This window comes from Podarcis gaigeae (assembly GCF_964106915.1).
Source record: "Podarcis gaigeae genome assembly, chromosome: 8".
NCBI lineage: Eukaryota > Metazoa > Chordata > Lepidosauria > Squamata > Lacertidae > Podarcis > Podarcis gaigeae.
In genome coordinates, this window is record NC_139684.1 from 4,265,969 (window position 1) to 4,292,093 (window position 26,125).

General features: G+C 44.0%; 1 protein-coding gene and 1 long non-coding RNA gene across 2 annotated transcripts in view; both read left to right on the forward strand.

The window, feature by feature from the left end:
* Positions 1-26,125, forward strand: part of LOC310851240 — a 984,470-nt gene that overhangs the window by 528,826 nt on the left and 429,519 nt on the right. The gene's annotated exons all lie outside the window — the stretch shown is intronic.
* Positions 1-26,125, forward strand: part of SLC4A5 (solute carrier family 4 member 5) — a 77,551-nt gene that overhangs the window by 49,847 nt on the left and 1,579 nt on the right. The window contains exons 16-26 of the mRNA XM_083753190.1: positions 7,761-7,822; positions 10,194-10,394; positions 11,287-11,400; positions 13,802-13,963; positions 16,716-16,894; positions 17,534-17,606; positions 17,963-18,031; positions 19,402-19,575; positions 20,512-20,676; positions 24,382-24,449; positions 25,911-26,112. Of these exons, the coding sequence (XP_083609316.1) occupies positions 7,761-7,822; positions 10,194-10,394; positions 11,287-11,400; positions 13,802-13,963; positions 16,716-16,894; positions 17,534-17,606; positions 17,963-18,031; positions 19,402-19,575; positions 20,512-20,676; positions 24,382-24,449; positions 25,911-26,076 (1,433 nt within the window). The 3' untranslated portion in view covers positions 26,077-26,112. The remainder of the gene's footprint in view (positions 1-7,760; positions 7,823-10,193; positions 10,395-11,286; positions 11,401-13,801; positions 13,964-16,715; positions 16,895-17,533; positions 17,607-17,962; positions 18,032-19,401; positions 19,576-20,511; positions 20,677-24,381; positions 24,450-25,910; positions 26,113-26,125) is intronic.

The window sequence follows — 26,125 nt, forward strand, 5'->3', positions numbered from 1 at the left end:
AAGAGGCTTGCATGCATACTGAAAGGTCAAGGCACATGCATGGTATATGGTGTTGTATACAGAATTCAAATTCCTGAGGTTTTTCCAGCTTTCTGGGTTTTTGTAATGTAAGCTTGGAGTCCTTATGGCTGTGAAGTTGAGCTTGAAAATGTGTGAAGTTCCAGAAAGGGAAAGAGCAGTGACATTGAGCAGAGTAGTTGCCTCTCAGTAAAAATACATCCCAGCAAAAGATATTACAAAAAATAGGAAAATATCAGCAAATTTGCCTAATTCATCTGAGATGCATAAGTTGTTGTTTCTTTGGTGCTGAATTTGAGATATCTTCACATAGAGTTGAGTCTGGATTTATTTGCACATTCAGTTAGCAAGCTCTTTCTTAGATACTTCCAAGGAGAAGAGCTCTTATTTTTTATATAAGCAGATTGAAACAAAACAAAAACTGAGTTCATGTTATTGTAACCCATCTCTGATGTATGTGGTAGATGAATCCATGCGCTTCTTTAACACTGATTACTTTTATTTTAAACTGACAAACTTAACTAACGACCAAAGAACTCCACTTCTACAAATGATGAATAAAAGATGAAAACCCAGTTACTTTCATTTTGTAATACTCAATGAGAGTTACAGAAGAAGAAATCCCCTTAGGTGCCACCCCGTGTCCATCCCAAACCATTCCTCCTAAAAGAACAACACCAGTCTCTCATTGGTTGGTCTTGGGGTTCTACTAAAATTTAAAAATTTGATGTGGCACCCATGATCTAGATATATCTCCACTTATAATATCGACATTTGAAAAGTTTTCCTGAACGTCTATAAAGTGTTTGATACTACAACTGCAAGAAGAGAGCATCTTAGTTGCAGGACCAGGCGTCAGGCTCCCCATACCCCCAACCCATGCGAATAAGACCAATAAGACTGGCTTTAGGTCAAAACAGGCCACAACTTTATTGAATACAGATGAAAGAGGTTTGGCTTGGGCACGGGGCAATCTAAATGCTTCTGGCCCACCCGCTGGAAGTGATGCATTGTCAATCCAGGTGGGGGTTCCTAAGATTTACATCCAATAGGGTGACGCCTGCAGGGACCGCCGTCTGGGGCTAGGACCCTGTCCTTGATAGGTGGCAGGGGCTTATGCCCCAGGTTCCAGTTCCCTCATTGGGGCCCCAGTGAAGCCTCCACTGTCCTGCAATGCCACCACACCAAGAGGGGTGAGCGGACTTATAAGACAATTTAATATCTCATCAGGGAAAAAGAAACCAAATTCTTTTTTTCCAGAGCCATGATGTACTCTTCTCTGACAGTGGCTGTATTGTAGAAGGCTGGCTATTTATTTATTTATTTATTTATTTATTTAGTCAATTTGTTAACAGACCATCAGCATGAACTCCCAGGTTGCAGATTTAAAAAAACAGCATGGAAATTTTTCAGTATTTTAGTGTGACTTTTCTCCTAATAAACACACTTTTGTCTGCACTTTTGACTAACAAAGACATTTTTTGCAAACAGCTTCTCCCGATAAAATGCACTTTTGTAATTCTCACTAATATATTAATTTTTATACACATATCCCCCTATTATGTGCATTTTTGTAAACACTGTCTGGTTGGAGAACTGTCTTGCAAAATTCATGTAAGTGTGAATTTTGACGGACAGCTATGTTTGGAAAGTGAAAATTTGATAGATTCAGCTGAATTGAGTTTCTTCCTCATCTCCACTCCTGGGGGGCACCTGCCCATTTGAGCCGCACCAAAACTTGCCATTTCTCAAGAATATATTTGCTCAAAAAGTGCAAAACGTACCTTCATTATATTGAAGGGCAACAGAGTTCTCTGCATAATAATAATTCAGCAGAAAATGTTAACTCTCAGAAGAAGTGGTATTTGGAACAAAATACATGGAAATTCTGCAGTTAAAAAATGAACTATTGAAGTTACTGCATCCTCATATGTGCTCTAGCTCCAACTTGGACATCTCAGTTACTTGTCTCCATCCTGAGCTGGAGGAAAAGACATTCATTTGAGAGGGGGGTCAGGTCACACTCTCCTCTCTACATTATTTTCATGCAATGAATTTGCAGTTAGTTACTCCTATTCTGTTGGGGTCACTCTTCTGCTGCTGGTTTATTTCCCTTCCTTCACCCCCACCGAAGGACACATGGCCTATGCGTTCCCTAGTTTATAGTGTTCATTGCTGTTCTAAATTCTCTATAGAATGTGTTCAAATATTAACTGCGACATCACAGGTCATGGGCAACACAGCTACCCCCACCATCTGTGTTAGTTTTTTGAACTTTAGATACGAACTTTACTTTGTTGTTGGAACTGTTTGTGGTGGCTCTTGGGTGGCTGTGAAATCTATCGATATTACCCCAGGGTTCAGTAAAACTGCAATCCTATACACATTTACTTGGGAGGAAGGAAGGAAGGCCTGTTGAATTCAGTGTGACTTGATTCTGACTGAGGAACCATACCTATGATTGCTCTCTAAATCAGGAAGACTGGGAGCTACTGGCAGATCTCTTGGTGATCTGCCATAGATGAGAAAGGGATTTCTGACTGTCAGTTGTCTATAGCAATTATTTAAAAGCTTTCCCACTTTAGATTGCTGAAAAATACTGCTTGTGGGGGAAACCAGGCATGGATTTTTGTACTGAAGGACTTGTGAGCTTGGTTCTGGTACTCATAAAAAATCCTTGGGCTGAGCATGTTCTTGCAGGAACCCTATTCCTTGGCACTTAGCATAATTCTGCTCTGCTGAGATTATCATCTTAAAGCGACTCACTTGGATTCTTAAGGGTGAAGGGGGACCTCCAGGTAACTGGGTCGCAGGGTGCTTAGGGCTTTACAGGTCAATGGTTGCACCTTAAATTGAACCCAGGAACAAATGGTCAACCAGTGTTAACTGCTGTAGGGTAGGTGTACTGTGAGCTTGACATTGTCCTACTAGTACTCTAGTGACTGCTTTTTGCAGCTATCAAAGTTTCCCAACTGTCACCCTTTAAGGGTAGCCCCACACAGAGAGCAATACAGTCTGGATGTCACCAGCACAGGAGCTTAGATCCTGTGAGCAGGACCTGTGGCTGGTGAATCAACGCCAGCTGATCAAAGCTGCTCCTGGCAGTCAACATCTCCTGAGCATCTAAGGAGAGAGCCTTATGCTCAAGGTTCATTCTGGCCACTAGAGGTATTACTGATTCTAAGCCCCATACACAGAAGCAACCTCAGCTACTACTTCCTCTGTGTATCACTAAGCCAGCCTTCCTTACCCTGGTGGCTTCCAGATGATATGGATTACAAGTCCCCTTAGCAGGGATGTCAACATGAATAAAATATGGGGGGGGGCAGGGAAGCCCCATCCTGCATAATCAATCACATAAAGTGGTGTACACATACCATTTGAATGACAATGTCCATCAACTGGGGGGGGGGCTCAAATATTTTATGGCGGCAAAGGGACCTCAGCTCCTAGGAGTTGGCTCCTGTGCCCCTTAGCTCCAACCAGCACAGCCATTGGATGCTGAGGCTGATGCAGTTCAAAGCATCTGGAGGGCACCAGGTTGGGGAAGGTTGCATCAACAGTGCACAAAGCACTTCATTATTCATTCTTATTGCGATTTCCCCTTGCTGCAACCAACTGAGAGCTTGTCTGAGGTTCCCTAGTCAGCTTCATGACTAAGATTTGGACCTACATCTCCCACAAACAAACCCAAGGCCAGTCTCCTTTCCATGCCTGACTGAAGGTGAAGGTAAAATTCCCATTTTAGTGCCAAGGTCTCCAGCAAGTTCAGTGTTTTCTTAGGAGAGGGCCTCTGATGTGTGCAGAGACCGCTCTGACCTGAGCCCAGGGACTTCCCCAAACACTTCCATTGGGGGAAGCAGGTCTTAATGGGTGTCCTCTGTGTGCGCACTGTTGCTTTTTCCATTGAGGTGAGTTGGGCAGTCCACATCCACGAGAGGTTTGTGTGTGCTAAGCTTTTTTCTGAGCCAAAGCAACCTGATGCAGACTGCATTACCAGGTACCAAATAGAACCATTCAGTTGGAAGGGCCAATTACTCCAACCCCCTGCAAAGTAGGAATCACACCAAAGCATCCATGACAGATGGCCGTCCAACCTCCAAGGAAGGAGAGTCCACAACCTCCCAAGGGAGACCATTCCACTGTCAAACAACTCTTACTGTCAGAAAGTTTTTTCGAATGTTTAGTTGGAATCTCCTTTCTTGTAACTTGAAGCCACTGGTTCGAGTCCTACCCTCCAGAGCAGGAGAAAACATGCATGCTCCCTCCTCCGTGTGACAGCCCTTAAGATATTTGAAGATGTCTATCATATCTCCTCTCAGACTCCTCTTTTCCAGGCTAAACATACCCAGCTCCTTCAAAAGATCCTCGTAAGGCTTAGTTTCCAGACCCTTGATCATCTTGGTTGCCCTCCTCTGCACATGTTCTAGCTTGTCAACATCCTTCTTAAATTGTAGTGCCCAGAATTGGACACAGAATGATGTTTGCAGATAACTGGGTAATAATGTTGTCTGCAAACATAACAACAACAACAATGGGGTGATGTTTGCAGATAACTGGGTAGTAATGTTATCCGTAAACATAACAACAACAGCAGCAACAGGGTAGCTGTGGGAAGCCCAGATCCATTTCCAGTCATTCAGAAACCATAGATGGGATTCAGTTCTGTGTTAGCTTGTGAGCAAACCAGAAATTGATGCTGAACCATGTTGAGACCAGCTTTTTGGTCCCTGACATTGTCTTGTCTGCACCGTAGGATAATTTGGTACATTCTCTTTTTAGCATTTTGCATGTTGTTGATGGTCCTTCCACAGATCAGCTTAATTTTGTTATTTTATGTTTTTACATAAATGGTATCAGAATTAAACATCTCTCTCCTCTTTATACTGAGAGTGCTTGCTATAATCGCCCTCTGGTGCTTTTTTTGTTTTCTCTTTTCGTTAGTTATGATTTTTTATTACTGTAACTGATTTGTACCATATTTGTCTCTGCTGCACACATCTATTTGGCTGCTTTCAATCTCAAGTGAGTATCATTTTATAAATATTAAAATTATTTAATATTTGATACTCGTTCCTTTTTTGTTTTTAATTATTACTTTCGTCACTAGTTCTGAATATACACAGCTTACATAAAGCATTTCATGAGCCTTCTCATCCAAACCATTTAAATAAGAATAAAAATAATACAGCCAATGCTACAGAATTCTTTTAAGTTGGGTAATGAAACAATCACTTTTTAAGCTACTGGAAATCACAAAATATGTCTGGTCCTGGAAAAAAACTGACAGTTGTGGAGAGAAACTTTGTTGTAACCCCATAAAGGAATCTGGAATGAATAACAGTTATTTTCTCTGTTCTCTGCTTGGTCTTACTTTGCTTTTCTTCAGCAGTGGAGTGCTATGACCCAATAGTACCAAAAACTCTGATTCTAACCCAGCAATCACTTCTCCTTCATTAACTCCTTTAATGTTGTCCTCCACTGGGAAGATTCATTATTGCTGAGATAATGCAGACCCACAGCTTGGCTTAGTTGACCCAGTGATCAAAACCAAACACACATTTCTGCACAAAATTGCTCATGTTGGGGCTCGTTCAGGCTGATAAGAGTTATTTTCAGCCACATGTTTTCCTTTCCCCCACTATTATCATTCTGGAATCCTGAGCAGAGATGAATTAAATATTTGCGGTCCCCAAGAAGAGATCCTGGCTGCTTGAGGCCTGATCTCTATAAGCTCAGTGGGGGTGAGAAAGTCCCATGAAGGAGATGTCGGTGAGTCAACCTGCTGCCTTTTTTGGCCACGCAGCTCCTTCAAGCCACCCGTGACTGACCTCAAGTGTTTACCTGACCAAGCTGAAGCAGATAGACCACACCTGTAAATCTGTAAGGATAATGCTGACTTGTTCTGGACTTCACCACTATTGGCAAAAGCACATCTTTTGAAATCCCCTGGTATGAAATTCTGGAGTAGCATTATAAGGATTGTTTTGGTTTCAGTGCTGCTTATTTGGAATTTCTCTTCATATTTTCCCTGAAAGGTGGCCTGCTTTTTCTCTGTTTTCTTCTGGAAAAGGTGGGTGGGAAAGGATCCAGAGAATCCTCTTTCTTGCAGTGAGAATCCAGGATGGCAGATGAAGAACATTTCATGAAGAAGATGCTACCCACTGACCACAAATTTTGGAGGGGGGGTGTTTTCTATTTGTATTTGCCACAGTGGTGGCCTTCAGTAGGGACTGAGGGATCTGTTAAATTCAGTTTCTCCTGCTTCCAGTCTTAAGTTCCGTTCCTATTTCTGCATCATTTTACAATAAAAAACTACAGAAGAAAATTATATGCATTTTCATGCACTTTTCTCCTAAACATAGACATTTTTGTACACAATTTTGCCCAATTTTTCTTTTTCTTTTTATAAGGTTCCTTTCACTAATGTGTACATGCACCTTCTGTTAACATAAGCTTTTTATGCCCTTTTTTTGCAAGCTACATTCCAAAATTTGCATTGTGAACTGTTTCAGTTTGCAAGCTAGTTTGGGAAGTGTGAGTTAGGTGAGTTTGCGTCAGAATGTAAACAAAAACAAATTTCTACTCCATCTCTTGTCTTGGGACAACAATTGCAGAATATAAAAGGTTTGTACCAAAGAACGCAACCTAGCAAAGTACAAAAGTCATATTTATGTTGTTGTTTTTTTAATTAAAAAAAAAAGTTATAAGTCTTGATTATGAACAAGCCATCTGGTCAGTTCTTCCTGCCACTTTCTCCCTTCTCATAACAGGTGAGTATCTTGTCTGTTTTGAACTGCAACTTCTCAAAATGTGATTGTGTGTGTTCTGATGTGCTGGGCTTCAAATAGTTTGTCAACATGTGTGGCACCCCACATCTTGACTTAGCAGCTTACTGGGAAATCAAGACTGGCCCAAGATTATCCAGTGAGCATCTTGGTTGAGTTGGGATTTGAACTAAACAGCTCCAGCTAGCATGGCACGAGGTAGATGAAGGCTCAGCAATATCACCATCACATTACACTGGCTCTCTGTTGTAAATAGCTCTTTATTTTTGAGATAGTTGCATTTTTGTAGACAGCCTTGCTTGGCAGCCAGGATGTCTGGAAACAAATATGGGATCAAATAAGGATCAGTCACTGCCTCTTCCAAGATGGAGAGTTTTCCGTGCAGTTGTAGATCCTATCCTCCGGGTTGATCCGAATTGGACCATTGCCTCTCAGCCGTGCAGTCTCTTGAGCAGTAGCTATTATATAAGGTCAACTGTTTCAATATGCGCCAAAAAACACCTTGGGTATCTGGGAGGCATCTAATTTGGCTTTTTGAAGTCACCCCTGAAGCCAAATTGGAAAGCCACACATTATGTTAATCGGGGAGAAGTTTCTGCTGGAGTTAGAACCAGGGCATTTGTCCTCCAACTTGCCAAACCTCATTCAGGCAGAAAGGCATTTCCTTGTTAACCCACCAACAAGAATCTGTAATTGCATCCCCAAATTTGGTCAGAGTTTTGTCAATGTTTCAAGCTTCATGCCTCATCATGCAACTGACTGGAGATTCTGGATCCCACCCTGGAATTTGTAACTGAATACGGATTGTGCTTCTGCTTTGCCAATAAAAAAGTGATTATTCGAAACAGTTTAAGCCAGTGGAGATAACAATGATAAGCAAGATTTCCTATCTGGAGTGAGACTTTTTCTTTAAAATATATATTTTTAAAATCTTAACTAACTCCTTTTCTGCAGTGAATACAACATTGTTCAATGCTTCAGTTCCACTGGCCCCAAACAACACTAACATTTCTGTGGTAAGTAGCTGGGATTTATTTTCTACTCCGCCTCCCCTCCCATATATAATAACTCCTGCTTGCATATTTGTTTACATGTTTTACCTAACTCCATACAGTGGGCAAAATTAGATAAAGCCAGTGGAATCGGGGCTACTCCCATGAAGATAGAACTCTTTGCTTGCATTTATAAAACTTTCTTTTCTGACATCTCAGCAATAACCAGGCCAAGTTCAGTGTGTTTCTGTTGACATTCAATGGCCTGAACAGGCTTGGGCCCAAATCTTGCACTGACCTGCTCAGGCACTAAGATCAGAGGAGCAGGCTTCTTGGTGGTCTTTGTGTCAAAGGAGGTGCTCTAGTGCAGGACAGGGCAGAAGAGTCTTTTCCGTGGTGGCTCTGTGCCCATTGAATGGCCTCCCTGCTGGGGTGCATCTTTACCCCACACTTATATTCTGCCATGGATGCTTTAGCTGAGATTCTTGCATTGCAGGGGGTTGGACTAGATGACCCTTCAGGTCCCTTCAAACTTTACGATTCTATGATTCTATAATTCTTCTGAATGCCAAGTGAAGACATACCTTTTTTGGTCAGGCTTTCAGAGGCTGGTGGTTCGTCATTTGAATGATGCTGCTAATTACCATATTTTTTGCTCTATAAGATGCACCAGATCACAAGACGCACCTAGTTTTTGGAGGAGGAAAACAAGAAAAAAATATTCTGAATCTCAGAAGCCAGAACAGCAAGAGGGATCGCTGCGCAGTGAAAGCAGCAATCCCTCTTGCTGTTCTGGCTTCTGGGGTAGCTGCGCAGCCTGCATTCGCTCCATAAGACACACACACATTTCCCCTTCTTTTTAGGAGGGGAAAAGTGAGTCTTATAGAGCAAAAAATACGGTACATTTTAATGTTAATGTTTTGCTTATTGTCTTTTTAAAAAAATCTTATTTATGGTCCCTGCAGCCATTTTTGGTGAAGGGCAGTAAAGAAATCTATTAAGAAGTAAACAAATAAAAGAAGGGAGAATTCAGCCATTTCTTTTTCACTTTCTGACCAGTGTTTTCAAAGGACAAGCAAGACATTGGGAACAGCCCTGACACAGCAAAACAAACATGCATATTCTACATTAGATTAATTGCACCCTGTATCAGGGTGAGGGATGCGAGTGGCGCTGTGGTCTAAACCACTGAGCCTCTTGGGCTTGCTGATCAGTTCACATCCTTGCAACGGGGTGAGCTCCCGTTGCTCAGCCCCAGTTCCTGCCAAGCTAGCATTTTGAAAGCAAATCAAAGTGCAAGTAGATAAATAGGGAAGGGTAAGGTAAATGGTGTTTCTGTGCACTGCTCTGGTTTTGGCGTTCCATTGCGCCAGCAGCAGCTTAGTCCTGCTGGCCACATGACCTGGAAAAACTGTCTGCAGACAAACACCGGCTCCCTCGGCCTATAAAGCGAGATGAGTGCTGCAACCCCAGAGTCATCTGTGACTAGAATTAACTGTCAGGGGTCCTTTACCTTTACCTTTTTTATATCAAGGTGAATCTACAAAGCATGTAGATTAGGCTGAGGAAAAAAGATTTGATTAAGTCCCTGCCCCCCCAGATGTTTTAGACTACAATGCTCATCAGCCCCAGCTAGGATGGCATAATTAAAATTTCCCAACAAGTACAAACACGCCAGGTAGCTAGAGGCAAGCACAGGAGCAAACTCCCTTGAGCACACCTGAGAAGATGTTTAAATCATAGAACTGTGCTGTGAATCAACCAACATTTCTAGGTACCCAGTTAAACAACGATGACTGCTGCCACCCAGTGGGAATTTTGCATTGCTTGAGTGGATTCTTCACTCTTTATCTTCCTTCGAACCCTGTAGCTGCTTTTTTCCATGGGATTTGGTTGTGTTGTTTCATTGATTGCAAATGGCAAAGGAGTGGAGTATGATTGCTCATATAAATCAGAGCAATCCAAAATATTTTTAGATAGGTCAAACTTGTTGAAGAGGGTGTGAATGTTAATTGTGATAATCTTCAAAAAAAATTTCTTCAATTTTCAAGTCTTTATTATGAAGTTAAAATAATCCAGTAAGAAATGTAAAATAAAATAAATAAGAATTAAAACACCATACAAAGCAAAACAAAAATTTCAAAAGAGCTTTGTGCAACCTTGAAAAACTGTATTACCAGTCAATTCCGCTACTACTACTATTTCATTTTCTAGTGTATACTCTACACTTCCCCCTGATGCTTTTCAGACAGGACAGCGATTAGGAACATGGTTAATTTTCTAAATTCAAGAGATTTGTGCCTTTTAAGACCAACAGCATTTTACTTGACAATGAAAACAAATTATTGTTTAGCATCCTAAAAATATTGTGGTTTGTTTTCTTCCATCTTTCAAGTACAATCCTATTAATGTAACAGCTCTGGACTGGACCCAGCTGAGCAAAAAGGAATGTCTGAAATATGGAGGAAGTCTGGTGGGGAAGTCCTGCAAATTCGTCCCTGACCTGGCCCTCATGTCTTTCATTCTCTTCTTTGGGACTTATTCCATGACTTTGACTCTGAAAAAATTCAAGTTCAGTCGCTACTTTCCTACAAAGGTAAGTAAAACCACAGATCCTCTCAACTAGCCTTCCCCAACCTGGTGCCCTCCAGTGTATTGGACTACAACTTCCATCAGCCCCAGATAGCACTGATAAGATGGCTGGAAGCTGATGGGAATAGTAATCCAAAACATCTGGAGGGCAACAAGTTGGGGAAGACAGCTCTAGACTCCAAAAGCAAAACTTTTCAATCAGAAAATGCAAGTTGATCCGCTGGAAGTACTATCAGGAAAGTGATGTGCATCCAGGCCTGAACCCAGCAGTGAGCTCTGCAAGGGGGCACAGACGTCTGGGAGGGGGGCAACTGATCATAGAAGTGTAGAGTTGGAAGGGATCCCGAGGGTCCAGTGCAGGAATCCTTTTGCCCAACATGGGGCTCAAACCCATGACCCAGAGCTTAAGAGTCTCATTAGGAGGAAAATAGTTCAGGTCCCCAAAAGATGTGAAGGCTACATGTTAATCAGTTCTATCCAACACTCCCCCCAACTAGATCAAAGTGGGTACAATTGTATTTTTATTTTTATCTATTTGCCTGCCCTTCACCCTAAGCAGGGCTACAAACAGTTTAAAACAGTTGCACAAATTTAGTAAGAAAAAGCACTTCCAACTCTAGGAGAAGGCACGTTTGTACAGAAAAAAGGCAATGATTTCTTCTGAGCCAAACGGGTGTGAAACTGAAATAAAATGAGGTGTGAACCAGTTGTTTTAACCAGCCTGAGCTTGAAACCTCTGTGTGTCTGCTCATCTAGCTCTCAGAAGCCGCAAACCTGCAGATGGCTCCCCTTCCTGCTTACCTGCGTGGCAGCAAAAATGATGCCAAGGGTCCCTCTGTGTCATCACTCCCCTTTATTTGCCTTTTCCTTCCAAACCCTGTCTCCTCTTTTTTTAGGTCAGGGCCCTGATTGCTGATTTTTCCATTGTCTTCTCCATCCTGTTCTTCTGTGGAATAGATGCCGGTCTGGGACTGGATACTCCCAAATTGCATGTGCCCAGTATAATTAAGGTTCGGATTCCCTTGTGGGTTTTGATGTGCTCTTATCTCCTAATGCCCCTCTGCTCCACCCCTTTGCTTGCTTGCTTCCAAAAACTTCTCTGTGGAGTCTCAAGGTTTCGTTACTGCTTTCTGGTTGGCTGGCCCAGTTACTTGAACAACAACCAACCGTCAAAGTGAACTGGTATATCTCAGGAATGGGGTAACCTCAAGCCAGAGGCAGATTTAGGGCAGCACATGGCACCAAGCCAAGAGGGACATCAGTGGGCTAGTGTACATGCAGAACAGAAGGCAAGAGGCAGGGGTGTCAGATTTGAAAGATCAAGGACTGAGAGTTTCATGTAGGATTTTCAGTGTCTCAGAGAAAGCTGAACTCGGAGCCTGCAAAGCAAGTTGTGCTTGAACGGGATGGGGGAGGGCAGAATGATCTGGACCCCAGTATGCTGAAAAATGTATTGTAACTAATATCCATAAATGATGTTTCCTTCCAGTAGCACCTTAAAGACCAACTAAGTTAGTTCTTGGTATGAGCTTTCGTGTGCATGCACACTTCTTCAGATACGACAAATTTACAGATACGACAAATGGTATCTGAAGAAGTGTACATGCACACGAAAGCTCATACCAAGAACTAACTTAGTTGGTCTTTAAGGTGCTACTGGAAGGGGGGGGGGGGGGAAATTGTTTTGACTATGGCAGACCAACACGGCTACCTATCTGTAACTGGAACCATAAATGATGGTTCTCTCTCCCTTCAAAGTAGAATAAGAATTTTTTTGTTTGTTTTAAAACAATTTCTTAACCGAAATCTTTTCTTTCTCTCTTATTGAATGTTCTAACACGGCCACTTTCTGCTTTCTTTCTGGTATGTCTCCTCTCCCTTTGCTCCTTTTCTAGCTCCGAAAGCTTATTAGTGATTTCTCTATCTTCATGTCCATACTAATGTTTGTTGGTCTTGATTGTCTTTTTGGACTGAATACTCCAAAACTACAAGTGCCTACAGATTTTAAGGTAAAATCAATGAATGAGACCATCATAGAGGTAGATCAGATCAAAACACCAACTTGCCCCAATTAGAACTGGATGAATTAGTCAATTTTGTTTCTTTGGGGTTCCATTTTTCTAACGTTAAATTTAGTTCTTCACATTTCCACATCAATTTCCATTTTTAAAGAAGTCCTCATTAAAAATTGTCTGCATTCCTATTTCATTTCATACACACATTTTAATGCAATCTTGCCCAGTATACACATTCCCCTAGCATAATACATACCTTTATTCTGTTTTCTTGGCTACCTGTCTTTCTGTCCACACTTTCCCCTAATATGTATATTTCTGTGCATGTTATTTGGTTGGAAAACTGCACTGCTGAATTCAGAAAAAGAAGAATTTCCAAGGATAGCTGTAACAAAAAAAAATTCCTTCCAGTAGCACCTTAAAGACCAACTAAGTCAGTTCTTGGTATGAGCTTTCGTGTGCATGCACACTTCTTCATATACACTGAAACAGAAGTTTCCAGACCCTTCTATATAGTGAGAAGGTGGGGAGGGGTATTACTCAGAAGGCTGGTGGGAATGGGTGATTGGCAGATAGCTGTGATATGCAAGAAATATGCAAGAAAACTATGCAACACTTTCTCTAAGAAGCTGCTCAAACATCTGATCAGCGTTCTCTACTCTAAACAGAAGCTAATAAAGGAGGAACTCCTTGTATTGGACAACTCTATCATGAACCACCAAGCTTGGCAAGAGTTCCAAACTGCCAATCACCCATTCCCACCAGCCTTCTGAGTAATACCCCTCCCCACCTTCTCACTATATAGAAGGGTCTGGAAACTTCTGTTTCAGTGTATCTGAAGAAGTGTGCATGCACATGAAAGCTCATACCAAGAACTGACTTAGTTGGTCTTTAAGGTGCTACTGGAAGGAATTTTTTTTGTTTTGACTATGGCAGACCAACACGGCTACCTATCTGTAACAAGGATAGCTGTGTTTTTGGTTCACTTAATTTGTGCAAATCAAGTATTTTCTTGCCCGTGCCCATAGCCCCTGTGCCTCCACCTTACCCCTGATAAATTTGCACTGAAGTAATCAATTCATTTCAACCTTTCTTATTGTTTGTTTCAATATGTCTTAAGATACTGTATAGGCCTGCACGGGCCATCTAACAGCCCCTCCATCCCACCACCATATCATGTGCTCTTGGGCTCCCCCTGTCCAGCTACATTTCTGCTTTCCATTTGAGCACTTTTGATGCTGAAATCTGAAGTGAGAGAGAAATCGCCCCCCCCCCCCACGGCGGGCCTGTGCTGTGAGGCAGCATACAAGAAATGTAGGGCTCCTGCCGCCAGTCTTGTGTGCCATACTCATAATGTGGTGATAGGTAACCTTCTACCCTTGAACTGCATTTACAGCCCACTCGCTTAGACCGTGGATGGTTTGTGTTCCCATTTGGCAAGAATCCCTGGTGGATCTACTTGGCCAGCGCACTCCCCGCTCTCTTGGTCACCATCCTGATCTTCATGGACCAGCAAATTACAGCCGTCATAGTGAACAGGAAGGAGCACAAGCTCCGGGTATGCTTTCCTTGCCTTGCCTTGCCTTGCCTTGCAACTTGGGTGTTCACCAATACTGAACCCACCGAGAGAGAGAAAACTGTCTGCTATGAAACCTGGAAGAAGGCATTGATGAAGGAGCCCTGGTGGGCATGGAGTTCAGAGGCCCACTCATTTGAAAAAGGAAAGGGATAGGATCAGTATACAAGGCCAGGAACATAGAACTTTGCCTTATCCAAAGTCAGACCATTTCTCCATCTGGCTCAGTGTTGTCTATACCAGTGGCTGCCAAATATTTGGGGGCCACTGCCCCCTTGGATCCATAAACTCATCTCCATTCCCTTCTACCCTGTAAAAAGCATTATTCAGAACAGCAGTTTGCACAACCGACTAAGAAAGATAATAAAATTTATAGATTCAAAGAACTGTAGAGCTGGAAGGGACCCAACGGGTAATGCAGGATTCTTTTGCCCAATGTGAGGCTTGAACCTATGGCCATGAGAACAAGAGTCTCACTATCCCAGGAATCTTTGCGGAGTCTAGAAGTAGAAGTTGTCAGTGTGGGGTTAAGAGTGCCGGGCCAGGGTTTGAATTACCGCTCGGCCGTCCTATAAATCACTGGATGACCTTTGAGGCCAGTGACTGCCTCTCAGCCTAACCTACCTCACAGGGTTGTCAGGGGGACTAAATGGGCAGGGGGAAAACCTGTTGGAGATACATTCCCCATGTCTGCAGTCATGGGATTGTTGTCTATCACATGACGGTGTATGTTTTCATTCCACAGTGTGGGAAGTGACGGAGACAGGATGTTTTGGTATCACTGTGTTCCGTGAAGTGGGACTATTGTCCTTTGTTCTTTCTCTCTTTGCTGTCTGAAGAGAAAGAGGAAAGAGCTAAAGCAGAATACTCCAAGTGCATTATATGTAAATAAAGTAGATTAGCCAAAATGCTGTTCTATTGGTTCTGTTACGCAAACTGTGAATACTCTGCGGATCCCTAAGTGTGCTAATGCCTTTTGGCATCAGTCGCTGTGATGTTCAGGTTGGAGGAAGCTTTTGAAGCTCCCGAACGATCGACCAGGAGGGAGAGAATGTGCCAATTGGGCATGTGTCTCTGCCAGGGTCCTACATGCAAGTAGGATGCTCCTAACAAAACCATGTGTACCACCTTGAGCTCATTGGAGAAAAGGTGAGATATAAATGCAATGAATAATCTTCCCTTACAATTAATTGTGAAGTTATGCAAAATCCAATTAAAACTATGCAACAACATTGATGGATTGATCCAGTGATGCCAATTTTCCAAAGTCTGATAGTCATTTAGACCTCCAGCACCCCTTGGCTCTTAAGGCCCCTCTCAGTAATCGCATTGGCCCCAGGGAAACATTTCCCCTTCTATTAATCTCTTTGATCATTTATCCGCAAGTTTGCATAAAGACTCCAATGCTCCCCAGGAATCTTTCCCACCCCTGACAGAAAACTGGGTGTGAGCAAAAGGATGTGTATGCTGCTAAGATTTATATACATAGAATTCAACTTTAATCTGAAAGTTAATCTGAAAATATAAACATACATTTAAAAAATGAATGAAATTTCTAAAATACAACCCAGGATGAATATGTGTGGGTGGGTGACAGTTGATATTCAGAACCCTGGAGAATACCCTCAAAATATACATGATTGGGCAGTAGAAAAATTCCTGTTCTCTATCCATCCATTCATCTCCAGGCTCCCCATGCATGCAGAATTATTTGGTGGAACAATTGGTCAGCTCACCGTATCTGTTTAGATCAGTCAAATGTTTACTTCTGGCAACAACTCTGTAATTTCTTTATTTATTGGCTGCTGAGGAAGACCCCTTGTGGGTTGAAGTGCCTGTGGCCTGCAGCATTCATTTTATCATTGCTGTGTTTATAATTATTAGGGACATGGGTGGCACTGTGGTCTAAACTACTGAGCCTCTTGGACTTGCCAATCAGGTCGGTGGTTCAGATCCCTGTGACGGAGTGAGCTCTCGTTGTTCTATCCCAGCTTCTGCCAACCTAGCAGTTCGAAAGTGTGCCAGTGCAAGTAGATATTGCTGTGGTGGGAAGGTAAATGGCATTTCCGTGCGCTCAGGTTTCCATCACGGTGTTCAGTTGCACCAGAAGTGGTTTAGTCTTGCAGGCCACATAACCCGGAAAATTGTCTGTGGACAAATGCTGGCTCCCTCGGCCTGAAAGCGAGATGAGCACTGCAACCCCATAGTCGCCTTTGACTGGACTTAACTGTCCAAGGGTCCTTTAGCTTTACGTTTTACCTTATAATTATTGCATTTTAGAAATTTCATTCATTGTTTATGTATCTTTAAATTGAATTCTGTTTTATATCAATTTTAATAGCAATCCATACATTTTCTTTTGCTCCAGCCCAATTTTGTGGCTTAGCTGACCCTTTAGAGGTTGGGTCTGGCATTCCCTTTTGTGTGTCCTGTGTATTGTTCCCAGCTTTACCTGGAGATGCTGGAGATTATCTGCCACTTTGAAGCAGACAGGAGTTATCACAGCTCTTTTTTCCACCGGCCCATTGTTATACCTGACCATACTTCTGGCTGTGCCTTAATCTTCGATTTCTCTAGTTTTCCAAACAGATAAGTTGTTACAAATGCTTAGCCTTAGGGTCCCAGCATCCTCCACAAATCCTAGTTTTAATGTGTTGGTTATATTGAGAGCTTTCTCGGCTAAAGGGGTAGAATCCTTTTCCTTCTATGAAAACAGTGTGTCCTTTTGTTTCAGAAAGCTGCAGGCTATCATCTGGACCTCTTTTGGGTGGGCATCCTTATGGCGGTCTGTTCATTCATGGGGCTACCATGGTATGTAGCAGCCACAGTCATTTCCATCGCACACATTGACAGCTTAAAGATGGAGACAGAGACCAGTGCACCAGGAGAGCAGCCTCAGTTCCTGGGAGTGAGGTGAGGGTTCCTTGAACTCACCTGTAAAGGGCAGTTGTGAATAGAAGCACAATGTAACAGTGCTCTACGTAAGTTCTTCCTTGACCATGAGGGTTTGGGGGGCATATTATTATAGCAGGCCTGTTACACATCTTGCAGTTCACCACTGTGTTTCTGGCTGCCTCCTGTTCACCTTGCTTAGATCTTAGTTCAGTGGTCCTGTTACGCCAGCAGCCACTAAAACTGGCCTGCCATCAGCATAATGTAATCAGAATCCTATGCTGTTCTGCCATTTGAGTCAACAGTACAACAATGTTTGTTTGTTTGTTTGTTTGTTTGCTTGTTTGTTTGCTTGTTTGTTTGTTTGTTTGTTTGTTTCTTACTAAATTTGTAGATCATTTCTCAGCCATACACCAACAGACACTCTTAACAGTACTTATGCTAGGCTTGGGAGGAACCAATCCATGCACAGTAATGACCTCTAGTAGAGCCTCGCAATAATTTTAGGCTGTATCCTGTGCACACTTACCTGGAGGTAAGCTCCACTGAATGCTGTCCAAGTCAACATTCATGGGGCTGTGCTGTAGATTATGGTGAACCACAAACAGAGAATGTGGTAACAGTTGAATCCTCAATTTTACTGCTTCTGTTCTTTTTCAGGGAGCAGAGAATCACGGGAATCATTGTCTTTGTTCTGACTGGGATATCTGTCTTCCTGGCTCCTATTCTAAAGGTAACACATTCCAGAGATTTTTGTCATCATCTTCAGCATAGGTTTAGCATGTGGTTTCTTATTTTTATCCAAAGCTTTGGTCCAATCTCAACATCTACATCAGATTCATTTCAGTTCAGCCCTATATATATTTGCTCAGATACAAATCCTGCCGTGTTCAAAAGATCTTACTAACCAGTGAGCATTCATAGTGTTGCAGCCTTCAGTGATTCATCATTTAAAAGGCAGATTAATCAAGGGAACATGCCATAGCAGCCCTTGCAAAAGCATTTGTGGAAATGTCTGATAAAGAGGAGGCCTCACCTGCCTTCTCTCTCTCTCTCTCTCTCTCTCTCTCTCTCTCTTTCTCCCCATAGTACATCCCAATGCCTGTGCTGTATGGAGTCTTCCTCTACATGGGAGTGGCCTCGCTAAATGGCATCCAGGTAAGAACATGAATTGTTCTGGCAACTTCATAATGATTTTGGCAATCAACACCTTTATCTACCCACTCAGGTTATTGCGTAAGTGGCCAGGTTTCTACTTAGCAATGGCATAGTTTGCTCAGAAAAGTGTAGGCTACATTTCTGCAGAGTTTGTGGAGGTCCCATGGGCAAGGCACCATCCACAGGCCCAGCTGCTTCAAGGAACCCATCTCCTTACTGCACCAAGCCCAGGGGATCCTTGTCCGTGGGGCTGCTGCTGAGGTGCAGGTGCCTGGCTGCTCCATCTATAGATGCCAGCCCCACTACCAAGCTGTCAGGGACCGGCTGGATGGTGAGGAGTGGGGGGAGGCACCAGCTGGCGATTCCCCTGGGGAAGCCTCAGAGGACAAAGGTACAAGCTCTGGGGATGGTGGTGGGACACCGAGGAAGTCAGAAGACAAAGGAGGGGAAGGATGGTGGGCTGCTGAAGAAACAACAGGCATGAGTGAGAGGGAAGAGTCAAGGGCAGACAGCGGTTCAGACTCTGCATGGGAAGCTTCCCAGGAGCTTGCCTGTCTTGCCCCGTTACCTCCAAGAACATGAAGAGCTATGCATTAGGGCTGGGTGATATCTGCTTTTCCAGCATAGTAATATACAGCCAGCTAAACTTTGTGATATGGTGGTATATTACAATGTCGGAAAGGAGGTGGGGAGGAAGAAGGCAGTTGCCGGCCATGGAGATGATTAGCATCACAGTGTGCAGCTTCTGCCTATTCCTGAAAAGGCCAAGCAGGCAAAGTTCCCTCCCACCATAGCTTACGTCTGTGCTGGTGGCCTCTGGAGGAAGAGTGGTTTTAGGGGAAAGCGGGAAGCAGGAACTGTCAGTCCTGGCAACCGTGCTATGGAGGCTGGTCCTGCATTCTTTACTGTTTCCTTGAATAAAGAATTAAACTTCCTGCTCATTTCTGCATTTGAGTGCTGACCTGCATCTGAGCCAACCCTAACAGCAGCCCACAGAAAATGGACCTTATAAAATTCTGTGCTTAGCACAGATTCTTGTACAGTGGTACCTCCGGTTATGAACTTAATTCATTCCGTTCTTAAGCCGAAACTGTTCTTAACATGAGGCGCACTTTTGCTAATGGGGCCTCCCACTGCTGCCACACTGCTGGTGCATGAGTTCCACTCACATCCCAGGGCAAAGTTTTCAACTAGGGACACCTACCTCTGGGTTAGCGGAGCTCATTACCCGAAGGAGGACGGTACGTAACCTGAGGTTCCACTGTACATTGTTGGCATTTAACAAAACCTTCAATGATTGCTTCAGCATCTTTGCCACTCCTCATCACTGGCCACCTCCCCAGAACTAATCCTTCCGTTTCCCCCAACAGTTTTGGGATCGCTGCAAGCTCTTCCTGATGCCAGCCAAACACCAGCCTGACTACGTCTACCTCAGGCATGTCCCTCTGCGGCGAATCCACCTGTTCACCATGGTTCAGATTGTCTGTCTGGCTGTCCTCTGGATCCTGAAATCCACTGTGGCAGCCATAATCTTCCCTGTGATGGTAGGCAGCTATGGTCACTGTTGTCTCCTGTTCTAGGGCCCACTGGGAGAAGGTTCTGAGATGTGCACATCCACCCACAAAGCCAATGATCTGTTGCCCAAAATGTGTCTTATTCAGAGCTCTTTTGTTACTAAAGAAAGCAACTTTCCCAGGATTTTGACTCACTTGTAGCGTAAAAATATTATGGACAATATGGTTTGATATAAAAATTGGAGTGTGGCTGAATATGCAGTTGTAGATGTCTAAAATGAGACCCCATGGAGGGGATGGGGGGAAGTTTTGAGATTCGGAGAATCTCTTTATATAGATTTGGTTTTTTACAGTTTGTGTTCATTTATAAAACCAATACAAATTATTGCCCTTCAGATGTTTTGGACTACAACTCCCAGCAGCCCCAGCCAGCACTGGTGGGAGTTGTAGACAAAACCAGGGCTCCAGGTTGTTGGATGAAATTAAGCAGTGAATGCCAACTTCTGTCCGGAGAGAGAAATATATCTCTGTTTCTATGGGATGGGAAGCAGTTAATCTGTAGACCATCTCTTTGTCTGAGTTGAGTCAGGGTGCAAAAGAAAAATGGTTCCACCTAAGTGCCAGGCCCAAAACCAGCCTTTCTGTGCCTTCCGCATGTGAAATTTTGGGCAAGGAGTAAGAAACATGAATGACCTCTCACTCCAAACTGCATCCCCTCCTAAGAATTCGGCCTGCCAGTATCACGGCCAGGAGTTCTCCTCTTGCTGCTGCTTCTACACCAACCCAGGTCTGCCACAGAATCAGCCCCCTGCAAGGAATCAACCTGTAACCCACTGAAATTTGATCTCATTCATTGCACTTTGGGTACTTGGATTCTAAACAACTCATAGTCTTCATGCTGGATTATTTGAGCCTTGTCTTGGTGGGTTTTTGTTTTCCTTTCTCTCTTTCTCTCTCTCCTTTTAGATTTTAGCCTTGATTTTAGTCCGGAAGATGCTAGACCTTGTCTTTTCCCAACATGACCTCGCATGGATTGATAACATCATCCCTGAAAAGGATAAGAAGAAGGAGGATGACAAGAAGAAGAAAAAGAAGAAAGGCAACAAAGGGGAGGATGATAGCAGTGACGAGGTGTGTCCGTGACGCTTGGGGGCAGTGTGGTGGGACATGTGTTTCTTTCTTGCCAGCCAGACCCATTAAATCATGGGTAGGCAAACTAAGGCCTGGGGATAGGATCTGGCCCAATCGCCTTCTAAATCCGGCCTGCAGATGGTCCAGGAATCAGCGTGTTTTTACATGAGTAGAATGTGTCCTTTTATTTAAAATGCATCTCTAGGTTATTTGTGGGGCATAGGGATTTGTTCATATTTTTTTCCAAAATGTAGTCCAGCCCCCACAAGGTCTGAGGGACAGTGGACCAGCCCACGGCTGAATATGTTTGCTGACCCCTGCATTAAATGGTCTGCATTGGCACTCATTAGAGTCAACGTAAGGAGCAGTTCTTCTCTGAAAAGAAGCATCATGGAGTGCCTTTGGACCATTTGAGATCCATTGCCGCATATATAGTGTTTCCACATAAGAAAGTGCAGAGCTAAATCATGGAACTTGCTCCTACAGGAGGCAGGGATGGCCACCGACTTGGATGGCTTTAAAAGAAGATCAGACAAATTCCTGGAGGAGGAAAGGGCTATCAATGGTTACTAGCCAGGATGGCTCTGCTCTGCTTTCACAACTGGCGGCAGCCATGCTTCTGAATACCAGTTGCAGGAAATCACATTAGGGGAGAGTTGCTCTTGTGCTCAGGTCCTGTTTCCGGGTTTCCCACAAGTATGGGGCTGGCTGCTGTGAGAACAGGATGCTGGACTAGATGGGCCCACTTTGGCCTGATCCAGCAGGCTCCTCTGATGTTCTTAAGCACCAGAAACCAAAGCAATGGAAGTTCAAAGACCTGATGTACACCTAGTATGTTTCAATGTATGCAATTTAATTTTTTGTAAAAGAAAGAATAATTCGCCAGCCCATTGCATTCATGAAAATGCCTTTCTCTCTCAAAAAATGGTTTGGTTATTTAAATATATCAACAATTCAACAATTTAATACACATTATGACAATTCAGTGCCCCAGCAATGAATTTCTTATCAAGTTTGTTCTTATTTTTAAATTGAGGGGTTTTTTACTTTGTTTTTGAGTGGCCAAAATTTTCAAACTGAAACAACATTACTACAGTCACTGTGAAAGAGTTTTAATTTATTGTGAGAAGTGCTTTGGAAAAGTCACGGTAACTTGGCTGATTTTCTGCCCAGCTTCTCTATGAATCAATTGCGATGTATTCCAAATACTCAGACTGTATGTGTTTTCCTTTGGGTTGAGTGTTGTGTCTGCCCTGCCATGATAAACCGGAACCTGTCAGCACCACTGGAGTTGTTCACTGTCTCTCTTTCCCTTTTCTCCCAGCCCAAGCTTCCCACTCCCTCTGTCATAACCATCCCACTGGACCCTGTCCCATCTGAACCCCAAAACAGTATGCATTGCATTTCCAGTAAGTAACATGCTCACGCGCTGCCAGATGTTTAATTAACAGCTAACTCAGCAACTTAAAAACCTTTGGACATGCTTGACCAGAAACACAAGAGCCACTGAACTGAACTGGAACTGGCCAAGAAGAGGAGGGGGCTTGTCTTCTTGCATATTTCCCCTTCATTTCAGTGGGGCTTTTGTTGGTTACTAATCACACTAACCCATGGAGAGAATGAGACATAACTTGACTTCACGTTGCAGCTTGAAGTAATGTGTACAGGTTTGCAGGGTGGGGATAAGGAGGCAGACAGAGCATTTGGGTGCTTTTAGGATATTCTCTGCCTCCAGTTCTTCAGATAAATTCCACTGTCAAAGAGCTCTTGCCATCGCAAAGTCTTTCCTAATGTTTAGTCAGAATCTCCTTTTTTGTCACTTGAATCCTTTGGTTTGAGGTTTGCACTCTGGAGCAGCAGAAAACAAGTTTGTTCCATCTTCCTTTTGTTATTTGAAGATGGCTGTCCTTTCATCTCTGTCTCCTCTTCTCCAGGCTAAACACACCCAACTCACATGATGGTGCAGTGGGGCTCTGCAGAGCCCCCACTTTAAGGCCCCTGACACACCCAGTGATACTCCAGGTTGCCATTTAGAGCTTGCAGTTTGGAGATATTAGCTGGCTCACCGTGATCCCAGGGATGTTCAGAATTTCGAGAACAACCTTAGATCTCTTCTGTTGCTGACACTTGCCGCAAAACTATCCTGGGCTGCCTCCAGGCAGAGGATATTGCAAATGGGGTCATTTGAATATCACAAATGGGTACTTAGGTTTTTACCCTTCTAATTTTAAACTGTTCCTATCAGATTTTCCATGAAAAGAGTAAACTCATATTAAATACAGGGAAATACAGGCTGTGACATTGTGATGCCAGCAATGTAATGTGGAACCTGTAGGCTGCTTGCATGGATGAGCAGCACCAATCGCACACTAAACTCCTGTGTGGGCTGTAATGCAAATGAGTTTTGTGGCCTTATCTCAGGAGGACCTCATAGGTGCATTTTGCAGCATATCGTGGGTAATACTGATGGCCGAGTCCTTTGTTTCTAGTTGCAGGAGATGAAGTTCTGCACTAAAACACTTCTCAGAAGACCATTGTCCAGTTCCTCAGCAGTAAATCCATCAGCTGGGTGGAGCTGTGTTTCTCTTGGGGAGGCAAAGAGGCGTTTGAAACCCAGTGGGAGGGAAAGCATGGGAGTGGGAGATGCCGTGGATGGTGGAGAAAGGGTTAATCGCCCCTCTGCACTCTGCACGGAACAGCATTTCCTGCTCTCATCCTGTTCTTGGGTGGAATGCATAGTGTTAGGCACTTATGCACTTGAAAGGATTTGGGGAAGGATCCTGAACTGTGGCCAGTAATCACCCACCAGCCATCCTGTGAGCCTTTTTGGAAAGGGCAAGTTGCTAAACCCAGAGCAAAAACCAACATGCTGCCTCTCTGAGATGAGCTGAAGAGCATTCAGAAGAGCCAAGGTGAAGAGTGTTCTGGGTTATTCAGGACTCGTAAATGCCTGTCTTCCGTACTATGCCTATGTCTGATATACACACTTCACTTTTTTCCTGCAAGAAGGCTCCAGTTCAGTGGAGTCATCAGAGGCCGCCCTACCATGAGCAAGGTGAGAGGCAGCAGATTTTGGATGCTGTTACCGGTGGCAGCAGAGTGGGAGTCAAACCAGTGTGGTGCTTTGAGGGCAAAGTCTGCCCAACAGTTCACCAGCTGCCAGGAGTCCCGTTGAGAGGGGTGGGAGCTGGGGCAGAGCAGCAGGGGTGACACTCCCTTTAGTTGGGCTTGCACAGATGGATTGCTTGTGCCCCATGTTAATTTCTGGAAGTGGGGGTGCCAACAGGGGCCCAGAGGTCATGAGCTCCCAGAAATCTCATGGTGTGTCATGTTCTCACTGAGCCCACACTCCCTGCCCTAAAGCACTCCCAGGACCAGAGGGGTGGGGTGGGGCTTTTGCATTTGGGGGTGGCTTCAAGCCACTGCTTTTAAAAGACTATTGGAAGAATGTAGTTCTACTAAAATTGGTTGAGGGCAGGGCAGGGCATGCAAATTTCATTAAATCCAAAATCCTTTTTCACTAAACAGTTCCTTCCAAGAAAGTGGTCAGTGATGGATGGAGGCACCTTGGGAATGGGTGATGAGAACCTGGTTGGAAACCAGCTGGGCCTTTCCTTCTGCAGCTCTTCCTCTCTCTTATTCATTTCATGCTTTCCTCCTCCCCTGCCTTGAAACAGTTTCATAGCCATCTCTGTTTCTCTGCAGGAAAGAGGTCTTCCAGCTGCAGCTTTGCGTTCTGATGCATCTCCTAACGGGTCGGACTTGGATCGCAGGTAAACAACACACCTGGTCAGCTGACAGCCTTCCCACTTTAACGTAAAAAAATGCAAACAGAGAATCCTCCAGATCTGGGGGGCAGAAAGCAGAAGAAGATGGGGTTATAAGGGGCAGTGCTATTTTTCTGGAAAAAGAGGTGCTGTAACTCAGCATGAACACCACCCTCGTTCTCTTATAATGGCAATGGCTGAGTTCTGATGGGGGAAAGCCCTGATAAAGGCGAACTAAGAATAGGAAGATTATTAACAATTATGAAGGGGTTAGCAATGAAATGCCTCATTGCTATACCCCTTTTCAATTTGCAAAGGGTTCTGCCATCTCTTACTTCTATGCCCTACAATGTTAAGCAGTCATAGCACTGATTTACACAATGAAATGTTTATTTGGCACTTTGAAACAGCACACAAATTGGAGAGCAACTCATCCAGGTGAAGATGTCCAAGTGGAGATTTCCTGAGGGCCCCCAACCCTCTATTTTCTAGTCTTGCAGCACAGATTGGCATAATAAAAATATGAAATGTGAGCATTTCATAGAACAACTAATGTTTTCAAGTCAACTTCGGTGACATGACATAAAAACTGGTCCATTTGGCTCCGAGTCAACTCAAGGGCACAAATAGTGTTGCTCTGCCAGCAGACAGCTGGAAAGACATCTTGGGAGGGAGGGAGGGCTACTGCAGTGCAGGTTAGAGTATTGGACTAGGACCTGGGAGACCAGGGTTCAAATTGCCACTTGGCCATTTAAGCTCACTGCTTGTGACCTTGGGCCAGTCACTGTCTCTCGGCCTAACCTCCCTCAGAGTTGTTGTGGAAAAGGGGGGAGAAGAACCATGTATACCAGCTTGAGCTCCTTGGAGGAAAAGGTGGGCTATAAATAAGTAAATAAATTAAATAATTGGCAAGGCAGCTGAGGTCAAGCCAATGGAGGTATGAGGAATGTTAAGTGAAGGAGAAGGAATGAGGAAAAGGACAACGACAGTGAGGCAACTGGAAGGAAGCCCGCTGTCCTCGGAGTGAGGAGAGAGCCTGTGCAACAAGTCAGAGAGAGATGCAGAGAGACTGGCCAAGGCACAGGATGGCCGGAGGAAGTGGAGCAAAGCAAGCAATGGACTGAAGAGCAGCACCCAGTGAAACAAAGGGCAGCTTTGGCCAAGCCAAAAAGCAGGGCTGGACCCAACTCTGCCACCGCCACCACCACCATGGTCAGGCCAGGAGGAAGTGGCAAGGTGAGAAAGGATTGGAGCTGTGCGCCAGGGAGCCAAGAGGGCACCAGGTTGCAGCTGCTTCGTGAGCCTTCAGGGTCCACAAGAGAGCGGTGGAAAGGGGATTTGTTCAGATGTGCCGCATGATGAGCTGACAGGCAGTGGGACGACAAGGCCTGATGAGTAGAATAGAATAGAAATCCTTGGCTGCAATGGTCTGACCAACTAACCTCCTTTTTTCTGCTTTTCTTCCAGTATTACACTTCACCTGAAGATTTCCTGCCCGTCTTCTCCTGCATTTAATTACTCTCGAAATCCCATCTGTGCTGTGCCCCAGGTGAAGATAGAGATGGAGTCAGATTATGAAGACACTGACACAGAGAAGCACCCCCGGGACATGGGCAGTGAGACCACTCTATAGTCCCAGGAATGGGGGGTCCTTTGTATGTGTGTGTGTGTGTGTATATACA